At 37.6% G+C, this 21,029-nt stretch overlaps 1 protein-coding gene across 2 annotated transcripts; it reads left to right on the top strand.

The window, feature by feature from the left end:
* Positions 1-20,250, top strand: TCAIM (T cell activation inhibitor, mitochondrial). Of its 2 annotated transcripts, none has more exons than XM_041407828.1 (11): positions 1-73; positions 2,055-2,130; positions 5,329-5,464; positions 6,003-6,156; positions 7,036-7,282; positions 8,870-8,992; positions 11,622-11,719; positions 13,342-13,433; positions 15,443-15,675; positions 16,179-16,310; positions 19,715-20,250. In XM_041407828.1, the coding sequence occupies exons 2-11, from the start codon at positions 2,102-2,104 to the stop codon at positions 19,938-19,940; spliced, it is 1,470 nt and encodes a 489-aa protein (XP_041263762.1). In that variant the 5' UTR covers positions 1-73; positions 2,055-2,101; the 3' UTR covers positions 19,941-20,250. The 2 variants fall into 2 exon arrangements, with proteins under 2 accessions (XP_041263762.1, XP_041263763.1); XM_041407829.1 differs by lacking the exon at positions 1-73 and adding an exon at positions 118-193.
* The last annotated feature ends 779 nt before the right edge of the window (positions 20,251-21,029 follow it).

Genomic DNA, 21,029 nt, shown 5'->3' with positions numbered 1-21,029 from the left:
CGGGCCCGCCCCCTCCGGGGCCGTCGGCGGGGGCGATGGGGCCGAGCCCGGCGGTCGCCGTCCGGCCTCGGCGGTAAGCGGGGTCGGGCGGGAGTCTTCGGTGCGCCTCTCCGCGAGGGGAGGGCATAAACGAAGGCAGCGCGGCCCACCGCCCACCTGTGCGGGGGGTCCGCTCGGAGGCGGCCGGAGGACGGTGCGAGGCCGAGCCCGGGCGGTGTGTGGGGGGTGGGTCTGCTTTGAAGCCGGGCCGGGCCGCGTCGCTCGGTGACCGCCGGTGGGGTGGGGGCCGGCGGCTGCCCGTGCGCTGGCGCGCGCGTGGCGGTACGTGCGCGCGGGCACGCGCGGCCCGGGTCTGGGCTGAGCTCGGCCCGGTTCGGCCCGGCCCGGCATCGGCGGCTCCTTATCCCGCGTCTTGTTCCTGAGGGTGCGAAAGGCCCGTGAGCCGGATCGCCGTCAGCTCTGCCGCCCTCTGGGAAGACCTTGCCTTTAGCGGATCTTAAAGACAATTCTAACAGGGCTCTGTTTTCGGTGCTTTAAATCATGAGTGCTCGGACCGCTGCAGCCGATTCCCTTTCCAGCAGTGAGCGTGTCACGTTCACCCGAGCTTATTTTCTGAGCGCTGTCATCTTGTTGGTTTTCACGCTGTTGTCTCCGTGCTGCCTCAAGTGTAGGTAAACACCTGAAACAGGCAGCGGCGGGGGGCAGCGATGTCAGACCTCGGCGTGCCAAAGGCTGCTGCGACATAATTCGTATTTCTCTGTGTTTCAGCGGGTTTGTCTTGGAGGTGGGGTGCAGGTGAAGCTTAGTCAAACCCAGGAGGTTTTGTTTTTCAGCTAAGCCGTGTACCGATTTCCAAGCAGTTAATAGAGCATTTAAAGCAAGAAACAATGATGCTTTTGTCTGGTTATATAAAGCGTCACCGCGGATTAAGTGAGATTGTTGAGTTTTTTTCCATCCTCTACCCAAATGCCTGAAGTTGAAATTACAGTGAGGGAAAACTGTTTTATGACAAGAGAGCTTGTTAATGTAGTTAATTTATTATTAGGACTGTTGTTACAGTGAAAATGACATGGTTACTGTCTTGCCCACCTATCTGAAATCAGAAGACAAAAATTACCAAATGTTTTGGGGATATTTTAGCTGGGTATATTTCTTTCCTCCCACTATCTGCCTCTAGTGAAAATTCAGGTTCTTGGTTAATTATATTAGTAATATGCACTTCTGAAACTTCAAGTGTTTTGCAAAGTAGGCATAGGAAGTGTCATTCCGTATTGGAACACAGATGATGTTTCTCTGATAGCTGTTCATCTCTGGTTCTTTGAAATAGCATATAGAGCAGGCATGTTCTTTTGATAAGTGCAAAGTGTATTAAAAAAAATGATTGAAAGCATTGCCAATAAGGAGTTTACCTCATAATCCCTAATAATTAGGTGTATATTAGGTATATATATATTAGGTGCACTCTGACATGCCAAGTGGTTTGTCTGCTGTTGGCAAACTCCAGCCTATAGTTACCTAGCGCAGAAGTTACTGGTAAGAATTGCTAATTCATTTTTATAAATGTCAGCAAACCTTTGATTAAGATTCCCAGGCATTGCTGTATGACAGTGATTTTCTCTCTGGTTTTATATTACCCTCCCATAAAGTAGTTGGCACATGTGTTTTAAAGTATTAATATTTATTTGGGTGTAGGACTTAGTAACTAAGTTTACGTGGAATTCCATGTGTTAGTGCTTAAAGAAAGTGTCTATTTGTTTACTTTGCATATTCTTAGGAGTTCTTTTTCATTAACTGGAGTACCTTTAAATGTTCATTCTCAAATCAAGATTTGAGACTGTAAGTACTCGTCATATTGGCAAAACTCACTGTTACTAGAGGAAACTGAAAGCATTCTTACACAAAGCTTTAGGTTTTATGTGTGCTTGCTCAATTTTATATTGCTATTGTGACTTTAAAAGTTATCACCCAAGATTTAGAAAGTGCACTGGTAAGTAACAGGGGAAAATATCCATGTCCATTTCTAAAAGGGTTTTTTTATTTCCTCTTTTTTAAAGTGAGTTAGTGGATGGCTGAAATTTGGCTCAACCATTAAGTTGCTGAAATGTTTTGCTGCTTGAGGACCGTGAGAAGGTATGGCATGTTACCTTTAGCATGTGTTTCAGTGTTTGCTTATGACTTGCATATTTGTGAAACTGGTTTGGTATTTTTGTTTCATGCTTATTTCTTTGACATTCTCATCTTTACAACTTGGAGCTTTCAGCAGAGCATCCACAGTTGAAAATCCTCCAAAGCCATATGCCTGTCCTCAAGTGAGACATTAAAAAGGCTCTCAACAGAACAAAGAGTTTTAAAATAGCTTAATTTTCAGAAATATGAGTATGCTATCCAATATATTATTGTATTATTGAGTTATTAAAGCTTAGTGCTTCAAAATGTGTGAATACGTCTGTAACTATGAACTTAATTTAATGGAGCTTTTCAGTGCCAAAGCTATAAGCCAAAAAGTTGACCTTTGGAGAGATGTGAAGAAAAAGGAAGTTGAAGGGAATTATTTAAGCAATAAATTCAATCAGTCTTGGAGTATGATTGCATAATGTGTTCTAGTAGAGATTGTGTTTCATGTCTTTCGTGAAGTAGAGACGCTGCCCTCAAAGTGGTTGTGACCTTGATTTTAATAAGAAGCCTTTCTCTGCTCTTCAGATCTAAATGAAGCTCTTGGAACAATCTTTGCTCCTTGTGAGTGAAGCCATAAACATGTTTCTTGCATTTTCTCCCTCTAAATCCATTTTAATTCACTTGCTTTGTCACTCCAGTTGAAAGATGCCTCAGAGTTTTGTCTTTCACCTTCAGTGAATGAATTCTTCCTTCTGTCACGCAGACTAATTTTGGCCTTTGAGCATTTCTCTTTTAAGCAAGTTCAAAATAGACTTTTGGCTGGAATCCTAAGCCTTCCTTCTAGCATGACAGTGTTGTTTAGATACAAAACAAGGGAACTAAAGTTAGCCATACTTGGCCATTTTTCATCTAGAATAACAGATGGAACTTTATGATTAACAAACTCAGATGTATGATTAATGGTTTCCAGCTATGTTGAACTTTTTTTTGGAACTATTGGAAACATCATGCAGTGTAGCTTGAGAGTGGATGTGGGAAATGGTGTACAAATAAGGTGAGCAGAGAACTGAGCTACTCTTCCTCCTAACACCTTGATCTAGGAGGATGTGAATTTCTTGCATGTCAGTCAGCTGCAGTCAGAAGGGTAACTGGTTAGTTTACTGTTCTCCTTTGCTGAAAATATTTTTGTTCATTTTACTGTTTTGTGTACACTTGCTACCCAAAAAAAGAGAAAAATTCACTGTTTTTTTTTCTCAGCAAGACAATTATTTTGGTGCTTCCAGATCCAAACTGGTAAAGCATGTGACCAAGTGGACTTCTGTCCAGAGTGCTTTGCTTCCTGTCTTGCCTAGTCTAGTAGAGGTGTTTTTCTTGCATCACTGGGCAACTGTGGCATGATTTTGTCATTAAGAGCTTTCACTCTCTCTAATAACATTATATTGCTGTGGTATTTCACCACCTGCTATTTGGAGTAGGATCATGGTCTGTAGTGGTTACTAGTCTTAGTTTTAGAGTCTCTGAGATGCAGCCAACAAGGAGGTAGAAGTGTTTACCAGTGATATATTTTAGCTTTTTTTTTTCAATCTTAGATTTCATCTACATGCATGAAAATTGTTATTAAGTCAGAGCAGATTTGGAATTCCATCGGTCTTATTAAATCATGAAGGTTTTGTCCCACTTTTCTACAATAACTTCTGTTTTCAGCAAGCTGACTTGTAAGATTTTCTAATTAAATATTTGCCCACCTCTTAGGCAGAAAAAATTAGTCTTCACTGCTTTCATGTTTCTAATTGAAGAGCTGGGAAGGTTGACAGAAAAAGGTAAAGTAAGGGTCACTGCTTCTGCTTGACAACTCAAATATTATCATTTGCCAAAATAAAACATTCTGCTTATTGTCTGAGCACAAATTTGGGGATTTTTTTTTTAAATTAATTATATCAGTTGGGAAAGTCTCATGTGTCTGTGTGCAGGATGATTATTTGGTCTGGGATGCTGGATACATAGCTCTCTGTAACAGTCCTGCTAACTATTATTAATAAAGTTACTAGTTTTATGTGAGTTGGAAGCAGCTGTGTCCGTGATCTGCCATATATTTTCCTATTTGGGGGTTGCAATTTGAATGATACTGTGAGGATTGAAACTGCATTCACAGAGCTGAGTCCCTGCCCTTCTGATTTGCAAACTAAAATGGATGTTAGTCACTGAAATTGGCCTAATCAATTTGTCAGCTTGTGAAATTAGCTGAAGGAGAAACCTATTGTGTATCCCTTGCATTCACATTTCCTTGGTGCTTTTATGTATACCCTCTAGCTTCTTAATTTGCTAAACCTGAATATTACCTTTGAGCTACTGGAAGGATATTTTATTAGTTTTCTTTCCATTTCAGTCTTCTGTAGCACAAGTGTGCTTGTTACAGAACTGTTGTTTAATTTCTACATAATTGCAGGCATTCGATAATTTGAACTTTCTGAACTTCTTAGAACTTTTTCAGCTTAACTTTTCCTTCTCATCTTAGGTAAAACAACCTTTTTCTCCTACCATTAAATTTCTTTTAGTCCTGGTTTATTGTAATTCAGTGAAGGTGAAAGTGCAGAAAGCATTGTCTCTTTACTTGACGTTTTTAAAAGAGTATGTTCAGGAAAGTAGGATTTTTTTTTTTTTTAATGGACACAAGTATGGAGCTCAGAAACTAATGCAGAACTTCTTTTCACTGAACTGTGATTATTATTCCTGGGTGAATTTTAATATTCTTTGGCACTGCTTGAAAAATACTTGGCTTTTTAACTTGGTTTGGCTTTTTAACTTGGAGGTTCAGAAGTATGTAAAGGTTAGCTTTTAAGAGCAGCTTCAGCAATGTCTACAAAAAATACCACTAAAGCCACTATTTGCAATTTGAACTACTTGACTGGGAATTTTTATTTGAGGCATATTTGAGAAAGTAGAGAGAAGTTTCCTGTACTTACTTACGTGTGTTATTCAACCATTAGCATCCACCATTCCTCAAACCTATTGGATTGGCACTGTCAAAACACCACTTTGTTAATCCCAAGGGGAAAGATCCAGAATTCAAACTCCTAATTTAAATTCTCCAGTTTTAAATTATTATACTTGCAACTATAAATGTTTACTCCGTTCTATCACGTTTTAATGTAATTATATCAGTTTGTCACTTGATTGGTAGAGTCATACATAAACATTTTACTACTTTGTTAGGTTGTGTCTGGACAAGATACTGCTGCAGTGCATTCTTCAGTCAAGAACTTTGTCAGGCGCTGATGCCATCAATGCTCTCAGACCTTTCTATTTTGCTGTACATCCCGATTTCTTTGGCCAGCATCCCAAAGAGAGGGTAAAAATACTTTAGTATGCTTTCTTTGTAAATATTTCATGTATTGAGGATGGAAATTTTCTAGTTTTCCTGCTGTCAGAGAACAGTAATGTTAGAATTAATTATGGTTGGTACCAGAGAACAAATAGATGCACTTCCTTAATTTTTAGCAGAGATAGGTCCCTTGAAAGTCCCTCATTTGTTAATCATATTTTCTAATTGTTATAAAGAAGATCCTGAATCCTTCCAGGCAAATTTATAATACATTTTACTTTATCCCTTTGAAATGCTGTGCATTATATTTGAATCAATGAATTTCTTTATGCTGGAAAGCCAGTGGGTTTTGGAATTTACACAAATGTACAAGTGTGTACACCATACAAATTTATTCTTGCAAGGTAATTATTAATGCTGACAATATGAACCATATTAGTACTTGTTAAAAGCAACTGACATTTTGTGAAACCTAATTCTGCATGTAAGATTAAAAAGGGTTAGATGAAAAATGGCCAAATCCATCATCTGTAATTTTTGTTTGTTTGTTTTTGTTTTAAAACAGGAAGTAAATGAAAACTCTCTGAAGAGGCTAAATGGCTACTTGGAGAACCTACAGAAACCAGGGTTTCGTTCCTTTAAGCCAACTCAGCTTACTTTTTATGTAAGAGAAAGAGAACCAAACTCTTCTAATGTTCAGGAATCCTTCAGTGCTTCAGGTGCTTTTATATCGTGTAGAATGTGTCTTCCTGTATTTAAATTCCTTCAGACCATTGCTTATCCTTGTGCAGCCATAACGACTTTTGTACTGAATAAAATCCTGTCAAACCATGAAAATCTGTCAAACCATTAGATCAGGCAGGTGGGACCATCCCATGTAATTAAACATCTTAAGCTTTAAAAAGCCTTGAAAGAGTGAGACATTACAGCCCTGAGGTCAAGTTACAGTATAAGGAAGTAAAAAAGGTGGATGTAAATGATAATGTTTCTGCTTTTAATACCATTGCCATGTCCTCATTGCAGTTCATGTGTAGTACACAATGTCAAGGCACTTGTAGAATCAGTAGGAACTTACTCTCTAAGCAGAAGCTGTATGATATCTGAAGTTTCAATTTATTTCATTGTCTCTTATCTTTGAGACTACAAAAAATATTGCCAAATTTGGAATGTTGCTTTTGATTAACTTTACGGTGTATCTCCAGAACCAGTATGCCTTAGATAACAGACGAGTTTTACATTCTAGATCATGACAGTCAAAACACTTGAGCAAATTGTGAGGCACCCTCATGCTGAAAAATAAAATCCTGCTGTTTTTCAAGAAAATGGTAGGGTTATGTCCAGTCTCCTTAACATAACACTTGTACTGCAAGCTGTCTTTGCTCTTGAATCAAAAGCTTACTTTCTAATTAGGAAAATTAGATCCAGTAGCTAAGTGATGGGACATAGTTAAACTGCATGTGAATTTTGCAGTGAGTATTGAAATAACAGTATCATCATAATTTCCAACTACCTGTGCCTTGTTTAGCTTCTTCTGTAAGAAGAAATAAATGGGAATGCATTTAAAATAATTTTAATTAAATAATACTTGTTTTTTACAGGGTTTCGAGCAGTCAGTTTTACGTTACATACTAGGGATCTCCTGAGCACAGTACTAGATATTCTCAACTCCTGCAGTTTATCTACAGAGCATGTTCAGAGTTTGAATGTGAACTCTCAGCCCCACAAGGAAGCAAAAAGCACAGTGAACAGACCTATCAAATGGGATAAGACTTATTATTCATTTACTGGATTCAAGGATCCTGAGGAGGAACTAGAGCAAGCCCAGAGAGTGGAAACAACTTTACTGTATGTAATGCTTTCATTGAACTGAAATTTTGAAACCTAAATTATTCTAATGCTGAGTTTTTTAAAGGTAGGCAATAAATATTCTGAACAATACAAAACTTTATTGTCCAACATGTAATTTTGCCATGCTTGTTATAACTGGAGTTCAGATGAGCTCCTGGAATAACTGCAGTGCCAGCAAAGCTGAAGCATTCTTGTCTCTTTGCCCAGCAGTCCTGTTTGGTCAGCCTAGTTTTGGTTGATCCAGTTTTTCAGATTTGTGGAGTATTGATGGCAATTCAAAAGGAGGCAGGTGCTTCACTTAGCTCCAAATAGCTCCTTACCTCTTACAGGACTTGTGTAACACAAACCTATATGGCTATTAACTTTATTGTTAATACATGAAAACTAAGGTTAAAAGGTTTTAATATGAATGGTATCTTAGTGTTGTGCTTCTCATTTGCTGTTCAGCAGGAAAACTAGAATATTTAAGTCAATGTAGTTATAAATGCTGAACTTGCATTACAATGTAGGATGTTTTGTAGTAAAGTTGGTGTTTTAAAAAAAAACTTGTATGTGCTCATTTTGGGACACATACACATTTTGGGACCTTGAAAAACTTTTTGTAACAATGAGAGTTAAGTGCCATTTGAAATGAATACAGAACTGTGCTGGAAGGATCTTCAGAGCAAAGTATGTCCCTTGTCCTGCATACCACCTCACAAATGAAACTACTCTAAAATACACAATTATAAAACACTTAACTGAGATTTAACATGCTAGAGAATATTTTTACTTATTTTTACACATTTACAAGGAATGCCCCAGACAGTTATGTATTAACAGTCTTGTTTTAATACATAGACAGCTGGCATCAGGCCTCCCTTTTTACTTCAGTTTGAATTTTTATTGCTTCAAATACAAATGAGAATGCAGCTATTTGATTGCAAAAGTTACAAGTATGAAAATTAGTTTATACTATGACCAAAAGCTAAATCTCTTAAATAGTAACCTTTTCCTAGAAACAAAGTTACCTACTGAAATTTTAGATGTACTCAAAGAGTCATGTTTGTCTGGTTGTGATTATTGGCAAAAAAACTATAAAACTTTGACCTGTTTAATCTAAGTTCATGTCAGCTCTGTAAAAATTACCTAACTTAGCCCTTTAGTACCACCTCCCATATTTGATAGTCTGCTGTGATCACTTTGGGGTTTCTTTGTTAGGTGTTGGTGTGTTTGGGATTGTTTCGGGTTTTTTAAAGGCACATATGTGGAAACTCCTTAAATTAAATCACAGAGTTCTGAAATCTCCCCTGAAGTCACACTGATCTGTTGTTTTATGCCTTTTACACATACATCCAAGTGATTTTGATTGTTAGATTTCTTAGGCCCCTCCAAAGATACTAAGTACCAGGGTTTCCTTTGTAGATATCTTGAAATTGCTAAATGCTTCACCTTATCTTCTATCCTCTATTTCTAAAAAAAATCCCTTTACCTGATCATTTGACTTGAAACATATTATCAGTAAGAATTGAGTTACCTGTGCTGCTTACATGATAAATCACAGCAGCATCCTTCTACTGTTGAGTATTTTTCCTCCTCTTTCAGGTCCTGGCTAGATGATAATGAAGCAAGTGCAGTAAAAAAGCTGAAAAAGAGTTTGCCGCTTAGAAAAGAATTAGAACGTTTAAAATTTGAACTTTCTCATGAACTCCAGCTCTCCGATATCAGGTAATTAGTTAGATCAGTTGAACTTGGATTAGGACAGTCAAAGCAAGGAAGTGTTGTCTAATACTATGCTATAAACTTTAAAAGCTTATTCCAGCAAAACAGCTATATTTCATATATGAAGAAGTGTTACTGCACTGAGTAAATTTCTAGAAGTGTTCTACTGGGACGAAAGTTTCCTGTTACAGTCTGCTCTGAGAGACCTCCTCTTTGTAACTGAAAACGTAGGCTGCAGTTGAGGCAAACACAGAACTGGAACTGGTGTGTTATGGTTTAAATGCTGGTTAAAATTGCATTTCCTGAAATCAAGTTAATACTTACAAAGGTAACTAGACCAGCAGTGAAGTGCAACTTTGTCCATGGTACACAATGACATCCTGTGAATGCTTAATAAAAATGTTCTTTCTTTTAGTGTTCAGTTTCTCACTCTCTGGAGGAGACTTGTTTGTTTGAAGGGTCTGAATGCAGTTGGAGATCTTGATTCTTCAGAATATTTTTCAGAAAATAATTTGCGATCCTTTTTAAATTTTTGTGCTTTTGAGTGAGGATGTTGTGAAGTGAGATACTCAGGGTGGGGAAAGTGGCAGTGAAGGTATTCAAAAATGGAAAAATAAACTTATTTCAAGGGCTAGTCTGTTAGGTTCTATTTTTTTTAACCAGGAAAGAGAGAATTGGAGCTTCTAAAATCATTCTTTTGTCCTTTTCACCCTGCAAAAGACCCTGGTTTCCTTTAAGCTGAAGCCAGGTTTTTTGAACACGCTTTCTAATGGTGTGCTGTGGTGAGGGTTTTTAACATTCTGAAACAGTCTTCAGTATTAAACACGTAAGTTTGATTTTATTCATGGCTTATATTCATTTTCTTAAATAGCTCATGCTTCTAAAATACATTAAAATTGTTGTGTTCCATGAAGAGTTATTTATCATCCATGAGTTACATTGTTATAATTCGGAAAAGAATGTGAGTTTTGGAAATCTGACAAGCCAGTATCTTAATAGGACGCTATGACCTGTGGTTCTGGAGCCTTGTGCTAGTGTTCACAGAGATCTGAAAAACAGCTGGGTCGCTGGCATTATTCCATGTGTAAGTTTAGGACAGATGAAGAATTGGCCACCTTTTTCTGCTCCTGCCTGGTGCTACTGAAAGCAAAGTGATATTGCTAGGTAACAGTAAATAATTGTTTGAATTGCTTGGATTTGGTTAAATTGCTTCACAAGTGCTGTGGCATAGTGCCATTCCCTGCATCCCACAGAGTGAGGTTGTGCCAGTTAGGTTTCCTTAAATGAGATGATGTGGGTGACCCCAGCCAGCAGCCAGTTACTCATGCAACCACTTGCTCATTCATACACCCCCAGTGGAATGGGAGGAAAAGAATAGAAAGAGCACAAAATTTGAAGGAAGAGCACAAAATCCACAAGAAAATTTGTGGATTCAGATAGAAGTTTAATAGCTGAAATGAAGCAAAACTGTGAGTTCGACCAAAACAAAAGGAGAAATTAATTCTTTGTTCCCCATTGACGGGCAGGTGTTCAGCCACTTCTGGGCAGCTGGGCCTCAGCATGTGTAATGCTTGCTTGGGGAGACAAGTACCATAACTATGAGGGTTCCCTTCCTTCTTTCCCTCAGCATTTATTGTTGAACATGACATACGGTCTGGAATATCCCTTTTGTTAGTAGGAGTCACCCAGCCTGGCTGTGTCCACTCCCAGCATCTTGTCCACCCCAGCCTACTTCCTGATGCTGTGGGGCAGAGTGGGGAGAAAAAGTAAAGACCTGGACACTGTGCCAGCACTGCACAATAGCCAAAATATTGGTGTGTTATGATCACTGTTCATAAAATATAAAATATGAGTGTTATGAAGAAAATAAACTCCATTCCAAACAGACACAGTACAGTAAAGGAATGGGAATTTTCCACTTTGAGACAGTTTTATATCAACTAAAAGTCTGTAAAATGTGTATTTTTCTAAAACACTGAGATTTCACAATTTAGATGCTTTTTGAAATTTGGTTAGCAATCAGTCTGATTGGTCTGTGATGGAAAAAAATGTCAAAACTGTGTGTATTAAAGCCAGCAAGGTAACACCTGGCTCTTGTATGGTTTAACAAAAATTACTCCACTGTAAAATATGAAGAATACATAGCAACTTTCCATTGGAATCGTGGTAATGTTTTGGGCTAGGATCTAAAAAAAAAAGAAAAGAAAAGAAGACAATGTCCTTACATACTGTATTTGCTCCTCTGGACAAACATTACACAGTGTCCAAACAAACTGCATGGTCCATGACCAAACCAAATACTGGGTTGTCTGGTGCTGTTCTCTTACTAACCCCCTTCTTTCTGGGGGAGAGATTTACAGTTCTCTCTATCTGGTTTTATATTTTTTTCCTGGTGTTGGTTTTCTTTGTTTGGTTTTTGGGATTCACTTTAAAAAACACTGGAATTTTATTTAGGTTTTTTATTAGTTCAAATAGCATATGGCATGGACAGCTTTTGAGTAGCATTTACTTTTATTACTGTTGGGGTGTTGGTTTTTTTGTGTTACAAGGCTTTGAGTTGCATCTCAACTTCTGTGACTTTTTTTTTTTTTTATAATATTGAGGATTAAATGCTTTCAATTACATTTTTATTTAGGTGGCAGAGAAGCTGGGGCATTGCTCACCGCTGTAGTCAGCTGCACAGTCTGGGCCGCTTGGTCCAACAGCGACCTGAAATATTAGAGAATGTTAAAGGTATTTCTGTTGCTTGTTTCATGTATCCTAATATAGTATTGATTCAGAAATGAGCATGGGTCTTCTGTGACAAGGGAGCTCTAGTTCTTTTTACAAATTCTTTTGATAACTGCAAAAACAAACTTGTCAAGCTTACTGAAAAGCTGGTGAGAACTTACATTTAAAGCTACTGGGTATTTTTTAAAGTGACCTTTCCTTAGAATTGATTGGCTGCACTCAGTTTCTAGTTTGCTTCTTAATAAATGCAAGTGGAGTCTGTTGAAGGCACTAGGCTTAATATTAGCAATGAAAGTAAAAAATCTGAACTGAACCTCTCAAAGTATTGAGTTAACAATAGATTGTTGTCCGTGGTAGATTCAAGACAAAAATGTGAGTATGTCTCTAACCCTAGCAATGATTTACTAGAATACCTTAAAATGCTACTTGCTTTCTTTTCTCATGTGTGTCCCATAAAATAGCTATATTAAAGTCAGTATTTTCTCAGGAAAAACTAAAATGTTCTGCAAAGCTGACCTACCATTCTTCTCATACAGCTGTTTGACCTATGGCAGTAGCTGCTTCCTCTGATTGTAGTTCTGTATTTTATGTCTGTCTCTGCAGATACTCAGTTTTGAGTGGCTTTCATTTGAGAGTTCACATGATCCTTTGCCAAAAGACATGGTAGGAAGGACAATGAGTAGTAGTTTTAAATTGTATCAGATTTCAAATTAGTTTCTTTTCCTGAGCATGCTAAAGATAGAAAGCATTACAGAAGCCTGTCTTGTGAACCTGTTGTAGTCTCCATTTTTGAAGATATTTAGTAATGCACGGGATAAATACCCATCGGTAACTATACAAGTACAGTTGATCTTGCCTTAGGGTACAAGGATGGACTAGATGCCTTGAAGTCAGTGTTGCTCTTGTTTGGGATTTTGGAAAACTGATTTCTGAGCAAAAGCTTCTACTTAAGCCTGGTCTTGTAGACTAATACATCACACTGAGGACTTTTGTGGAAGCTTACTTTGATCAATAGTTGCCTGTGCTTTTACCCTAAAGAATTCTTGAGGATCTTTGTATTCAGATTAAAAAAACATACACTCAAAACTGATTTATCCCCCTAAAAACCCACCTAGAATTAGCCTTTTATGTTGTCTCTATTTTAAAAAAGAATGAAAACATAATGTGCAAGTGTTTCTTACAGCTTGCGTGTTGCTGAGAGTTCAGAAATAGAGTTGAATGGCCTTATAATTATTTGACCAACTTTTAATTTGCATATGCTTCAAGCATAAAACATGCATTTCCTACATTATACATGATTTATACAGATTCTTTGAATATCCTGTCTGGTGAGATTTTCTCATAATTTAAAAGCAGTCATAAGAAAAAAATCCAATTAAATAAAAATCTATCAAGTTCAAACAGAGAGAAGGCAGATGCTGGGTCACGTTTGTATGAAAAAAAAATCTTAAACTGGACTTTTCAGGAACCTCTCAAAATTTTGAGAATAACAGAAGCACCTACTCATGTGCATTTATGCTGCAGAAATACATTGCTTGTGATGTTAGCAGCCTGGTGAAGCCTTCAGTAATTGTAGGAATGGTTGCAGTAAGCCAAATTAGTAAAGAGCTTTGTTCAATCTCTAGGACGCACGGTGGTATTTACAGACCGCTCGGGTATGAGTGCAGCAGGTCACATAATGCTGGGGACCATGGATGTTCACCATCACTGGACCAAAGTAAGAAAATTTCAAATCAAATGAAAATGCCCGTTGTTGTGACATCCTTTTTTAAACTACAAACAAAAAATATTAATAGGTGGAGATAACCAATGAGTGTTTTAAAGCTAACACTTAGCTAATGCATTTAGCATAATGATGTACACTGCATTTGAAATTTAATCCTGTGTGTGCTGTAGCTAACAGTCTTTGCTAGATCTTTGCTTTCGTTAGTAAGTCAGTACTACTTCTGATTAGAGATAAAGAAAACTAATTTGTTATGCACTATTCCAGTCTGTGCAATGAGTCCTGACAGAATACTTTGTGATCCATAAAGAGCTCATTCCCATGAAGAGCTAATAAATTTTATGCTGATCTTTTGTAAATATGAGATTTAAAGGGAATTTTGAAATGATGATTTCAGTCAATGACTCTAACCAACCCTGTCACTGCATTTTGTTCTTTTAGGCAGCTAATGTGGATGTTGCGGAATTTTATCTTTAGTGACTATGTCAATTCTGCTGCTGCTTGTGTAAAGTTCAGAGTTGATAAGCTTTCTGACATCCTAAATGATAGCATTGTATGCAAAGGACCAAAAACTAAATATGTTGCAATATAAACATGTCCGTTGAGGAATTCTTCTTTAATCTTGGCTACTGAAACATTACTGATAATTCTATCAAAAAGTATTTCTTCATAAAGAAGAAATATTGAGATTATTGGTGGAATTTCATAGTTGGGAATTTCACCCTCCTGGAATATCAGAATATTCTATTTCTGTATTCCAGTCAGTGAATAATATGAAAAGTTAACACTTGATCTTCTTTTTTTGGTGGTGCTTTGAATTTTTCCCTACCTATGTTTCACTGAGGGGGGAAAACAAACCATGGTTTCTTAGTGTGAACAATTTACTAAGAACTTTAACTGAGAAACCAGATTTAATACAAGACTTTCTGAGATTTGAGAGTGTTGATAGTCATTGCAGTAAAAGTGTTCTGATTATACTAAAATAAACACTGACTTCCTTAAAAATATAAATGCTTGAACTTTCTAACCTTTGCTGCAGGTTTTTCCAAAGGTATCGTAAAGCCACACAAAATGCCATGCAGGTGGAACAATGTGTGTAGTTAGTTGTAGTGATGGTATTTGCTTGGGAAGACAAAAGAGTGGTATCTATTTGAACCTGAAATCAGAGGCTTTTTATTTTGAAACGCAGTGAAAATTATGTGAAATGTTACAGAAATTCAATGAAAATCTTGATGAGGTTGGTGAGCCAATTTCTAGAGAGCATATGTCCAATTCTGCCTCATTTTAGAAAGCAGTCCTATGTGCCATTACTTTTTGTTGCTAATTACTAGAAGAAGAAAGCAGTAGAATACTGTCCAAGTCAGTCTGTAGAATGCTTGGTCAGAGCTACAATATTTAAAGGATTTTTTGCTGGTTTTCTGTGTTACAAATGCAAATGCTGAACCGAATTTTATTGTGCCAACAGCTGTTCTGACTCTACTGTCAGAACTATCTGCTGTCTCTTCTACTGTTCTCCTGAGTTTCTAAAGAGATACTTCTGAAATCACTTGACTTGTTGCAGCAGCAGCTTTTTTTTTGTAGGAAAAGCTACTTTAAAATAATACCAACAGGGTAGATGGTAGGTAGTGACTGCTGTATGAGGAATAGCTCAACCACTGTAACTGTGGTGATAAATGTTTTATATAGGCATCAGATTTTTTTTTTATCTGAAACTGTTAATTTCTGAAAATATAGAGGATAGCCATCCATGTTTTTATGTCCTTTTGGTGCCTTTATGTTATAAATACAGAAAGTACTTAAAAGCTTATTCGATTATATCTTGTCCCAAAATGTATATACTTGATATTTCTCACCTATGGTATTCTTTGATTGTAATTTTTTCCTCTCGGGTTCAACGTTTGCATTGTTAATTGTCTCTTTTATGGTTTCTTGTTATTTTAATTTATTAAAATTAACTTTTAAGCTTTGTAACGTAGAAAACGTTCGTTCATGTGTATGCACAGATTTTTGAGAGACTGCCAAATTATTACAAGCTTCAAAAAAGGCTGCTGCTTTTGGAAGATCGGATAAGCCAACTTCTGGGAGGCATCCAAGTAATATATATTGAAGAGCTGCAACCTCTGTTGACTCTAGAAGAGTACTTCGAGACTCTGAACTCTTTCTATAATAAACTACGTGACAGCAGATTACCTTTTCATCCCCGTAGTCTGCGAGGCTTGCAAATGATTCTGGAAAGGTAGGTGTTGGCAGGGAAGGTTGATTGCTTTTAGAGCTTTTCTTTTTTGGTTACGCCGCTTACTGCTCTCGCTAAGAAAAAGCGATATAATCTCGGATTGTCGTTATTGCAAAGTCTTTCTGTTTCTGAAGGTTTTAAGTGCATTTTTATGGGTTAAGGAGGAATCAGATTGAAGAAAATCCTGCTTAGTTTCATTCAAGCTAGACTCAGTTCTGTCTGGTTTAGAGTTTGTGCTGGTTTAAATCAAAAGTTTTGTGCTGTCATGATGGTGTTTATATTTTTAGAATATCATTATCAGCTCCTTTTGAAATGTAATTTTAAAAAAGCATAACCTACTATATTTCTCTGTTCTCATGAACCAAACTTGACAGCTTTTTAACAATTATTCTGATTGTGATTAATTTATATTCTTTTATCTTTAGATTTTTTTCTGAAAGTAATTTATATAAATAGTTGCATTAAAAAATGTTACCTTGTTCTTTACTTCCATTGTGTTTCATTAGTGACAGATATGCACCAAGCCTACATGAACTTGGACACTTTATGATCCCAACGGTCTGTGATCCAGCAGCTCTTCAATGGTTTATTTTTGCCAAAGCACAGGAAGCAAGAGAGAATTTGAAAAGAAAGGAGGAGTAAGTGTTCATGTGACTTGATACACTTAGCTCTTTAAAATCTTTGCATGTTCTGTTTTTTTATTTGGAGAAGGAGGAGAATTTTTAAAAATGTATTCATACCCTTTTGCTGAAAAAAAACCCTTTTGTTTAGAACTTTAGAAAATAGAACTTTATCCATCAGCTTTATTAAGTAAAGAATTACAGCATTAGTGAATGCAAACAGTTACTATAAAATAGCCTCTTTCACCTTGTACAGACAATTGTACATCATTCAGAAGTAAAATACCTTTGCTTACAAGACAAAATTGCATAATTCTTTTTACAATTATGTCCCCAAAGAAGAGGTGGAAGACACCTTCTTAATGGTTAAGAAAAGGAACATTTTTTATTGATGTTAATTAAAATGTGACCAAAAAAAAAGCAGTGAAATCTAAACTCAAAATAGCTGAGGCCAACTAGAGGATCATTATTTCGAGTTGTTGGTCAGGTAGTTGAGAAAAATATTAATTAGTACCTAACGAGGCGAAGAAAAAAAAATGGGGAAGAATGATGAGAGAAACATTGTGGGTACTCTCTCAAAGATGACAAGGGTGATTATGATAGGGAGTCACAGCACCATACTTAATACTGGGGCCATGGTCTGTAATATCCATCAGAACTGTGAATTTGGTTCTTGACCTTGTACCCTGTATGTGTCCTTGAGGATGAAGGAGAGATACTGGGGTTTTTAAATAAAGTACTGTTACAGGTAAGTGGGTGGTGCTTATCCTTTCAGAGGCCATTACTGCAAGTGGGTTTTTCTGCTTTGGAAAGCTTTTAATGAGTTGTTGAACTATCACAGTCATCAATATATGTGATGTATATCATGATATGTTCATGATGCAGGTATGTTCCTGTGAAGTTATTTTAGGCATGAGTCTTGCTGAAGGCTCTATGGTTTTAGCTCTGTTAAGACCTCATTACTTGTAAAAATGTGTTTTGCAGGTGGACTTCAATAAACATGATTTGTTGGAATTTTTCCACAACCCCAGTCAGCTTGGAAGTTAAATTTTTGCCATATAAATTTTAGCTACAGAATAGCTCTCTATGTAACTGTCCACATATGACAGCTGGGAAAGTATTGTCCATAGATTTTGGGAGGGATGTTGTAGCAAATATATGCATTTGTATCTGGGTAACTCACTCTCCAAAAAAACCTCACACTACCACACTTCATAAAGACACCAATCCAGAAAAACTGTGCCCTCAGAGTAAAAGCAGCTGTGTTGTAAGAATGTAAGAGCCAAGATGCATATCTTGTGTGCTGGATGATTGCTGGTTTGTATGAAATAGTAAACAACTCTACAGGGTCACAATATCTGTCCCCATCATCCCTTAGTTTATGGAGAGGCTTTATGCATGAGGCAAAAAATGTGGTGGGTTTTTTACTCCGTACTCCTTCCCAGTTTGTGTCTGACTGCACTTGAGAAAATACTTGAAGCTGGAAACATTATCTCATGTTAATATCTCATGTTAATAGCAAATAGATTGATTGCTATTAACAATTGATTAACAATCAATTTTTATTTTTCCCCCTCTTAATTACCTTACTACTTTTTGAGCCAATTTGCGTTTTGTCGCTCCAAATATGCAATGGCAGCAAATTGCATATTTGAATCACATATGACGTGTATATGAAAGAGAGTGGAGGTGTTCTGTGATTTTTATACCCATAGCCTGATTATCTCATTTGTTGTTCTTTTGTTCTTGTGTGATAGGAAGTACAAAACAGTCATTCTGTATCACCTCTGCTTTTGTTTTGTAGCTGTGTCGCATTTCCTCTTACTTGTCTTTTATCGAAGCTGGAAACTCCTTTTCCACTTAATGCTTCCTTGGACTTACTCATGTCCTTCTGATTTTCCTTAGCCCCATGTGGTGGTTAAAAAGGCCCTATGATAGAGGAAAATACTTTGAGATGTACTGGCTGTACTTTGCATATGGACTTGAATGTTCTGCATGCAGTAAACAGCATAGAGTGGCCGTAATTCTGACTTGAATGTACAAGGAAATACAAACACTGCTGCTCTAGAAGGTTCTGTTATCTGTGTGGATAATGTCAGTCTTCTAGTAATGCAGGATTCTCCTTCCCATGCTTATTTAAAGTATCAGGTTTGTGTGGTGATGAAGGTGCAAGCCTCCCTGTGGAAGTGACAGAAAACAAACCTGCAGTTCTCCAGCTAACTGGAATTCCTTCAAGGGAGCCTAAGATTTCACTGGAAAGCTTGGTGCCTTAGGTATTTTGGAATGCACTCAGGAAGGTGGCGTGGAAATGGTCCATAGAGAGGACACCTGGCTCTGGGTTAACTCGCTGGCTCAGCTCATTGCTGACTGCCACAGTGGTCTGGCTCTTGGGCCTCAGCAGAGCTCAGTGCCATGTAAGTCCACAGAGGTCCCAATCTGAGTTCTGGGGCGTAGTGGCGAGGCCCTACAGTAGCATTTTCAGGTGAGGCAAATGGTCTCAGTAGCTGTGTCTGTGCTTAGCTTGGGCTGATTCACATCCCAGTGGTGCTGCTGCTTCGTAGCTCCTCCCCTGTCTAGCGCAGGGTCTGTGCTGTAGGGCAGCAGTGGAGCTGTGTCTGCAGCCAGGCTGGCTTGGAAGTGCAGCTGTGTTCGTGTGGCACAGTGCCCAAGCTGCTGGGGCTGGCGGAACCTGAACTTGTCTCTTCCTCAGTTGATCAGTCACAGCTCCAGTGGCTGAATTAAATCTACACATTAACTTTCTTTCTGAGTAGTTTGAGTTTGCGTGTGGTGTCTTATTTCTCTGGGGTGAAGGAAAAAATCATCTGCAAGGTTTGGATTCAAAATTCATAGAATCATTTAGGTTGGAAAAGACTTCATTGGGTCCAAACACATCAACAAAGTTCTGCAGTTGGAAGTTACTGTGCACTTAATATGCATCTGTATTACTGCACCTATCAGTTGTTGGTTTTGATGACATACAGAGTACTGGTTTAATTAAGGCATAGTAATTATGAATATGATTTTATGTTTAAAACCTAAGCTTTCGATGTTATTTCAGTATTTTCATTCCTTACATTAAAAATGGAGCCTCACAGGATTTTTATTTTTGTTTTTCCCAGTTACTTAGTGAGCAAAAAGATGTCAGGGCATGGGCTTTGAAATGTGAATCCATGGGCATGCAGTGCCCGTAGTCATGGAAGAATGTTCACTCTGACTTCTGAGATAGTCACGTGTCACAAAAATCTCAGCTCCATCATACCTGTATATGAACTGACACCTTTGTTTACATGCACCTAATCTACTTATTTCAGTATTTCTTGGTTTACTATATGTTCAATATACATTGAAATGCTTATTTTAAGGCGGGGGTTTTAAGAGATGAAGTTACAAGTTTGTCACAGTGTGTTATCTCCATTTGCTAGGATGATGATTACAGAGAAGGAGCTAATCAACACTTCCACGGAAAGATTTTCTTTGGATCGGCTGTATAAGGAACCCAGTGTTTCCAGTGCACAGATGATAGATTGTTGTAAGCGGCTGCTGGAGGAATCCTTACCCTACCTACAAGGCATGCACCTTTGCATTTCGCATTTCTACTCTGTGCTGCAGGATGGAGACCTGTGTATACCTTGGAACTGGAAAAACTGAGGGATGTATCTGATAATCAGATGAATCGTTTTATTTTCTGTAAGAGGTTATAAATATGAATGTTTCTAAGAGTAAATTATTTAAATCTGTATTTTGATATCAGTATTCAGCTCACACATTTTCTTCCAACTGCTGCTGAGGAAGGATTGCGGTTCTAGACAATTTGCACAATGCGCAGTATTGGTAGTCCTGGGAAAGACATCTGTACATTATCCATACTACTGTAGGAGTCCCCATGTGTGGTTACAGTTGTGAAACTGCATTTTTGTAGTGAATTCTGAAAATACATTAAATTTCAAGTCTGCAAAAATGTGCATGTGTATTTTTAGTGTACGTGAATATCACCAGATAAATCATCTTAAATAAAGTGTGCTACTCCAGCCAGACATTACATGCCATCTTAAGGGTTCCTTGAATGCAGAAGTTATCTGGTGGCAATGCTGGCATTTCATATTGCTGCCTATCACTGAATTAGGAAAAAAGCAACAAGGGAAAAAACACTGGAGTATTTATCCTTTGCAGAAGACAGCAGTACATTGACCTGGAGTCTACAGCAGAATTTCACATGCCGGTCCGACATTGTTGCCTTAGAATTCCAAAATATGCCAGTTATACTGTCTGTGGTTACCTTAAAGCAGATGTCATTCTCTTTTTGTTTTCTGGCATTTGCTCCATAAATACTGGCAATCCTCTTTACTTACACTATAACAGATTGCAAATCCCATACACAGCACTTAAACCCTGAGTAGTTTAATGTGACATCTAAGGGAAGGAAGCACTGATTTGTGTGGGATTGTCTGCAAAAGTACTTCTCAGTAAGAACGAGGAGTTTGCAGTGTGGCAAATGCGTGGATCCTTCCTGGTACTTTATTCCTTAAAAAAAAAAAAAAAAAAAAAAAAAGAAATAAAGTGTGAATGCATGTCAACACTTTTTCATTGTAATACATGCCAAGATGCATTTTTGGTATTTGGATTACTACTTAGCAAAATATCATTTGAGAAAGGCCAACTGCTTAACATTTCTGGATTTGAATTTACCATAACTGGCAAAAAGAAACAGAATTGTCAAATGCTTACTTGCCTTGTATT

The sequence above is a fragment of the Onychostruthus taczanowskii genome, unplaced genomic scaffold (assembly GCF_017590055.1).
Source record: "Onychostruthus taczanowskii isolate IOZ18803 unplaced genomic scaffold, ASM1759005v1 scaffold28, whole genome shotgun sequence".
NCBI lineage: Eukaryota > Metazoa > Chordata > Aves > Passeriformes > Passeridae > Onychostruthus > Onychostruthus taczanowskii.
This window is presented reverse-complemented; position numbering and strand designations above follow the sequence as displayed.

Excerpts from the sequence above, each read along its gene's own strand:
- TCAIM (XM_041407828.1), top strand. The coding sequence starts at position 2,102 with ATGTTTTGCTGCTTGAGGACCGTGAGAAG. Across the intron at positions 11,720-13,341 it reads AATATTAGAGAATGTTAAAG|GACGCACGGTGGTATTTACA; the intron begins GTATTTCTGTTG and ends TTCAATCTCTAG. Across the intron at positions 16,311-19,714 it reads AATTTGAAAAGAAAGGAGGA|GATGATGATTACAGAGAAGG; the intron begins GTAAGTGTTCAT and ends TCCATTTGCTAG.